Here is a 6,384-nt window from a genome sequence, read left to right as displayed (position 1 = left end):
GGAATACTAAACTTGTTTAAGAAAGCCTGGGTTATAGGGTGAAGAGATAGTAGTTTGGATAAAAAATTTCCTTAATTCTGTATCATTCACATCTTCCCTTACCTTTTCTCTCAACTGGCTGGTGTTATGGTGAAGTTCCAATTCACTCAATGCATGGTACTCCTTTCAATCTTTCAGGTTCCTCCAACCTAGAAAAAATGAAGGCAGGTTAGAACACAATTTCTGACAGCAGTAAGTTGCTTGATATCCATTGTCAATAAAAATAGAATAAAGTCTCCCCTTCTCTCCAGAAATCCTTCCCAATCCATATCCATTTCCATCATCTTGCAAAAGAGAGGCTTTTCTCTAATAATATGCAATTGCCCTAATATTATTCCACAGACAAATTGTGACTATGCACTTCAATAGTGTCCTAACTGCATTGCCTCTGATATTAGTATGGATCTCTCTCTCTCTCTCTCTCTTTCTCTCCCTCTGAGTATAATATTGTTCTGCAGAGTCATGAATTTGTGCTTCAATATTATCCTAACTGTATTATCTCCTATACTAGTATGGATGTCTCTCCTTCTCTTTCTCTCTCTCAAAGAAACAGACAAGTCATTAAAAATGAATTAAGGATTCAAAGAAAGATGAACAATCCTAACTTAAAAGCCACAAAGGGAAGCACATCATGGGAGTAGTAGAAAAATAGAATAAGAATACCCAAAAAGAGAGTTTTTTTTCTCATAATTAATATATCTTTCGTTTCTGATAAAGAAAAAAGAAACCAAAAAAAACCAAAAAAAAAAAAAAAAAGAGAGAGAGAAAAGTACTTAGTTACTTAGGGATGGATGAATCCCTAAGGTAAGCCTTTAGCCTATGCTGCCTAGGTTCAAGTATGGGTGTGTCTAGGTATCAGATTCTTCGCAACTCAAATTTTTTAGGATATGGAGACTCAAATAAAAAGGATCCAAAAAACAGGTATGAGCATTGGGATACAACATAATGAAAGAAAATCGGTTAAAAATAAAGTGGAAGTGAAGATATTCTTTTTAAAAGCTTCCATTTTTACTTCGAATACCTTTTCATCCTCTTATTTCCAAATATTCTTACAAAATTCAATTTTCAGCTTACTCATCTTTTTCTCAAATGTAATTATTACTGATAGTTGAAAGAATAAAAGGATATTAATGAAAAAATTCAAATAGAAATTAACCCTGAGGGGTAGCTCAGTTGGTCTGGCCTTGGGTTTGCTCCCCAATGGTCACCAGTTCGAGTCCCCTCATGGCCACTGGAGGTTTACCCGGTCATTAATTTCAGGGCCCCATGGGATTAGTCGAGGTGCACGTAAGCTGGCCCGGACATCCACGGTTATCAAAAAAAAAAAAAAAAAAAAAAAATCAAATAGGAGTTCCGACTAGGATCCAATACCCACAACCATGTCATATCATATGGACATAGGTATGTTGGGTGAAATTGAAGGATCCAGGTGTCATAGCCTTCAGCAGTGGGGAACCTTGGTTGCTCAACCGTTTTGTTATCTGATTGGTTAATCTAGGAATCCAAGTGAATTGTAATCTATACCCTTGAACAGATCAATTATTTTGTGCAACCAACCATCTGATTGCCAAGGCTCTTGCTTCCACTGAGATAAGCAAGAAAGAGTAATGACCAAGTTATCTTCCTCTAAGAAATTGCTAATGTCAAATGATTGCGCCTTTGTTGAACTTCCCAACTTGGCCAATATCTGGACCATGATTGGCTAACTCGGTCCCTGCTGACTTGGGGACAACTCTAGCCATTTTGCCTCAATGATCTATGAATGCAACACCAATCTAATTGGATTCCCACTTTATTGGAAATTCACCTGTCCTCCCTATAGAACAAGTATAACATTAATCTGCAATGATAAGACTTGTAGGAGTACCCATAAACTCCTTAGTAACTGGCACCTAGAAAGAGCCAAAGAGGTGAGGTAATGAACAGCTGCACATTATATATATATATATATATTTGATAGGTAAATACGAGAAATATATTAAAAAGAGCTAGCAAAAGGCGCAACCAAGTACACATGCAGTATACGAATGAGGCCTAAAGACTAGCAAAAGAAACCCCACAATGAACAGCTGCACATGATGACTCCAAGGGCTTCTGTATATCTTAAAAACTCACCTTAAGGATGGAAAGTGCAGCACCTGCAATAAAACACTACCCCTGAAAATACTTCTAAATCCATTAAAAGCAATAATCATTATATCTACAATATTTCTAGGAGCCCATGCTAAATGACCATGCCCAAATACTGTGCCATAACATGGACAACTCTCCTCTTTTGACTTATGCTTCCAGTTAGTGCACACAATTATTTTCTTATAGACCCTTGTTGAAAAAAGTGGTAAGGTGAAGGCCAAGGATCAAGGAGAAACATATATTTTTTGATCTTCTTATAATAGACAATGAATTTCATGTCCTTTTAACCCAATCATAAAAATTCAAGTGTGATATTTTTCTCTCTGCAGTTTCTATATGATTTTCTATGTATTCTCGTAGACAAAACCTTTTTCTTTTCATTCTTTTTTTTAGAACATGAAAAATGGAAATGATGTTAAATAAGAAAGGTATATGAAGAATGGAAAAACATCTTTTTAAATGTTAAGCAAACAGGAACCCTGCCTCAAAATACATCCTGGCAAAAAATCATATTCTATTGACCTGCTATTACTGTACTTCCTGATGGGGGTTGCCTTCTAAAATAATGTGGTTAAACTAAATGGAATGCCTGCAAACTCCTTGGTCACAAATGCCCAAAGAAAAGTCATGAAGCACCTTCTGTCATGATACGATGAAAAGATATGTGTATTCTCAAAAATCCTACAATTCCTCACTAAGCAGATCACCCAAATTGCAGCAAATGGAAAGCAAGCTTTAGGAAATATGGAATGTTCATCTTTTGGATGAGTTTAATAGAAGTGCTGCTTTATGCATAAGCATTTTCTGCTCCATGCAATCTATATTTCTGTGGTTCTTTAATATATTACTTCATAAAAAATAAAAAAAAATAAAAAAATTCTGTGGTTTTACTAAAATTCCTAATATCTGTTTGAAATTTTCTGTTATAGAAGTTGTGCAATGAAATGGGGCCTATAGTAACTTTCAACTTGAAACGACCAGATGGTTCTTGGTTTGGATACCGTGAAGTGGAAAAATTGGCTTCTCTATCCAGAATTCAGCTACGGGTAAGCTTCCACATATCCTAAACTAGTTATATTTTCTTGTTTTAGATGGAATAGTCAGCATACTTCGACAAATGTTTATTTTAGATTTATTTTCATTTAGTTGTTTATTTGTTTGTCTGGGCATGACAAGTTGAAAATTTGTGTTTTCTCTATTGAGAATGTTAAATGATGTTAGCTTATCCATAGGAGTATTAGTTGAACTTGGCTTTACTCCTAACATGTTGGTTTAATTAAGCAAATCTAATACATACTTCTTTTGGGACAAAATAATCTCATCTCTACCATGTGGAACTTTAAAGCCCAAGAAGTATCGCAATAACCCAAGATCCTTTGTTTGAAAGGTTTTTTTCAAGTAATCTTTTACTTCTTCAATACTTGTAATGTCACTACCAAAAACAATAATATCATTCACATATATAATGAGTATTACTATGTCAGTTTTCCTCTTGAGAATAAATACTGAGTGGTCAGAATTACATCTTCTAAAACCAAATGATAGAAGAATAGAACTCCATTTATCAAACAAAGCTCAAGGAGATTACTTTAATTCATAAATAGCCTTATTTAGTTTTCAGAATCAAACTCCTAACTCCCCCTAAGTAATAACCCAGGTGCTTGCTCCATATAAACTTCCTCACTCAATTCACCATACAAGAATGCATTCTTCACATCTAATTGATGTAGATGCCACCTAAAATTAATAGTTAAGGAAATCAAAATATGTACTAGATTAAGACGAGCAACAAGAGAGAAAGTCTCAAAATAGTCCACACCATAAGTTTGAATATACCCCTTAGCAATTGATTGAGCCTTTAATCGTTCTATAGTTTCATCTAGATGATACTTAATAGTAAAAACCTAGCAACAACCTACAACATCCTCTCCTTGAGGGAATCGACGAGTTCCCATGTACCTTTATTTAGGAGAGCATGCATCTCTTATTCCATGGCCTTCTTCTATTTATTATGGTTTAGATCTTCTTGATAAGACTTAGAGATGGAAATAGAAGACAAGGCATGGGAAAAACAGCAAAAAGTGGGGGAGAGGTTAGCAAAATATACATAATGAGTAAGAGGATAGTGAGTATGATCGCATTTACCATTCCTGAGTGCAATAGGGAGGTTTGACTTACTGAGAATTTAGGAAACAAAAATAGGTGGTGGTATAAGGCCATCCACTAACGAATTCGGAGGAGGTAGAGATTAAGTTTGATTTGCTTCACTATCTCTAGCTAGTCTTTTCAGTTGATACACTTGTAATGATTTGTTAGTCTTAGATAGAGAAGTATCAATAATAGCAAGAAGAGGAACAAACTTGGATTGAAATAAGTCATTTTCTAACTGTAAAACATGATTAGAAAAATATGACATGGTCTCAAAGAATGTTACATCAACACTAATAAAGTATTTGAAAGGTGAATCTCAATAATTGACTACACCTAGAGGGGAGGGGGGGTGAATAGGTGTTGTTGAACTATAAAAAAATTTCCCAACAAAGATTACCTAACCTTAGGATTTTTCAATGTCAATAAACTTCTCTTCCAACAATTTTTTAACAAAGTATAACATCCACAAGCAAGTATGTATGCACTAACACTCTCCCAACAATTTATAAATACAATTCACATGCAAATGCTTCAACACTCTTCAAAATTTATTCAAAAGAACAATTATCTCTTTAACTCATTTTAGTTTACTATAAGATATCATTAACTAAAATGAACAAAAAAATAATTGAAGATATTTCCATGGATAATCACACTTATTTCAACTCATATATCTTCCATTCAACATATATGCCTAAGTATCCAATGATATCAATAATTGAAAATAAATCAAAGAGTAGAGTGAGAGAAAGAGACAATTGACATCGGATTTTAATGTGGAAAACTTCCGAAGAGAAAAAACCATAGGCCTACTATCAATCAAAAACATCCACTATGAAGAATAAAATTGAATACAAGGTTTTACCTAGTTCAAGCCAACCAATCCTTCCCGGACCACTTAATCAATACCTTCACTTTCAGTTTCTCACATTCTTCTTTCAAAGCGCACTTGGAGTTCGCACCAAGCTCAATCTCGGCCTCTTCTTGAATTCACACAAGAAGAAAATGAGTTTTTTGCACAAAGCCAAGAGAATAAGAGATGAATGTTTCAAAAATCAACCCATGTTCATTTTCAGAAAATCCATAAAAAATTAATTGGAAAACTTGGATGAGATTTTCTTAATAGGCAAACACCCTCAAAATGGTGAGGAAAGGAAAAACTCTCTCACGGTTGCTGCAGTCACCCCTTTCAAAAATGGGAGAAATTTAATTTTAAATGAGAATGAAACCCTTAATCCAAGGGCTGAAAATTGATCTTAAAAATAGGTTAGTTGGATCGATCCATCACTGCACTTGAATTGATCCAAAAATAGGGGAACAATAGCCTTTCTACAAAAAAATTTATCCCAGCTTTCTTAACTCTTTTAAAGATGAAAAACAGGGTTGATTCACATTCAATGACTACACACTTTACTACATACCTTGGCCTCTTAGCAAAGTCTTAATCTTCAAGGGTCAAGTAGTTTGAAGAGGAATTGGCAAACCGAGTTAGGGAACACTTAGGAATTTTGTCTGGAATTGCCAACCTAGCTAAACACTCACAATATTTATAAGACACAAGATTAAAATATTTATATCCTTTCTAAATTCTAAAATATCATGAAAATACGCATTTGATAGATTGAGGATCAAACTCGTCTTTATTTGGAGAAAAATTATGAACAAAGCAAACACATCCAAAAACTTTGGGAGGGAAAGAAAATAAGGAACATTTAGGAAATAACACAACCAATTTATCAAATAACATGCAGTCAAAATAACATCCTCCAATAAGATTTTGGGGCTTTCATGTGAAACATAATAGCACGAGCAACATCCAATAAGTGACAATTTTTCCTTTTAGCAACTCCATGTTGTTGTAATGTATAAACACGTGAAAATTGGTGGATAATTCCATTTTTAGTACAAAAAGAGGAAAGAGAACTATAATTATATTCAAGGGCATTATCAGTTTAAAGAACACTAATTGAAATACCAAACAAATATTTTATTCCTTGATAAAAAGCTTAAATACATGAGGTACTTCAGACATTTCTTTAAGTAAATATATCCAAGTGATTG

General features: G+C 34.1%; 1 protein-coding gene across 3 annotated transcripts in view; it reads left to right on the top strand.

The window, feature by feature from the left end:
* Nucleotides 1–3,076: 3,076 nt before the first annotated feature.
* Nucleotides 3,077–6,384, top strand: part of LOC117908905 (molybdenum cofactor sulfurase-like) — a 40,992-nt gene continuing 37,684 nt past the window's right edge. For 2 of the 3 annotated variants that reach the window (XM_034822737.1, XM_034822736.1), the window contains exon 1: nucleotides 3,077–3,218. In XM_034822737.1, coding sequence (XP_034678628.1) covers nucleotides 3,117–3,218 — 102 coding nt within the window. In that variant the 5' untranslated portion in view covers nucleotides 3,077–3,116. The remainder of the gene's footprint in view (nucleotides 3,219–6,384) is intronic. The other variant, XM_034822738.1, reaches the window with a different exon arrangement.

The sequence above is a fragment of the Vitis riparia genome, chromosome 19 (genome assembly GCF_004353265.1).
Source record: "Vitis riparia cultivar Riparia Gloire de Montpellier isolate 1030 chromosome 19, EGFV_Vit.rip_1.0, whole genome shotgun sequence".
Taxonomy (NCBI): Eukaryota; Viridiplantae; Streptophyta; class Magnoliopsida; order Vitales; family Vitaceae; genus Vitis; species Vitis riparia.
The sequence above is the reverse complement of the archived record's forward strand: the minus strand, read 5'-3'. Positions and strand labels throughout refer to the sequence as shown.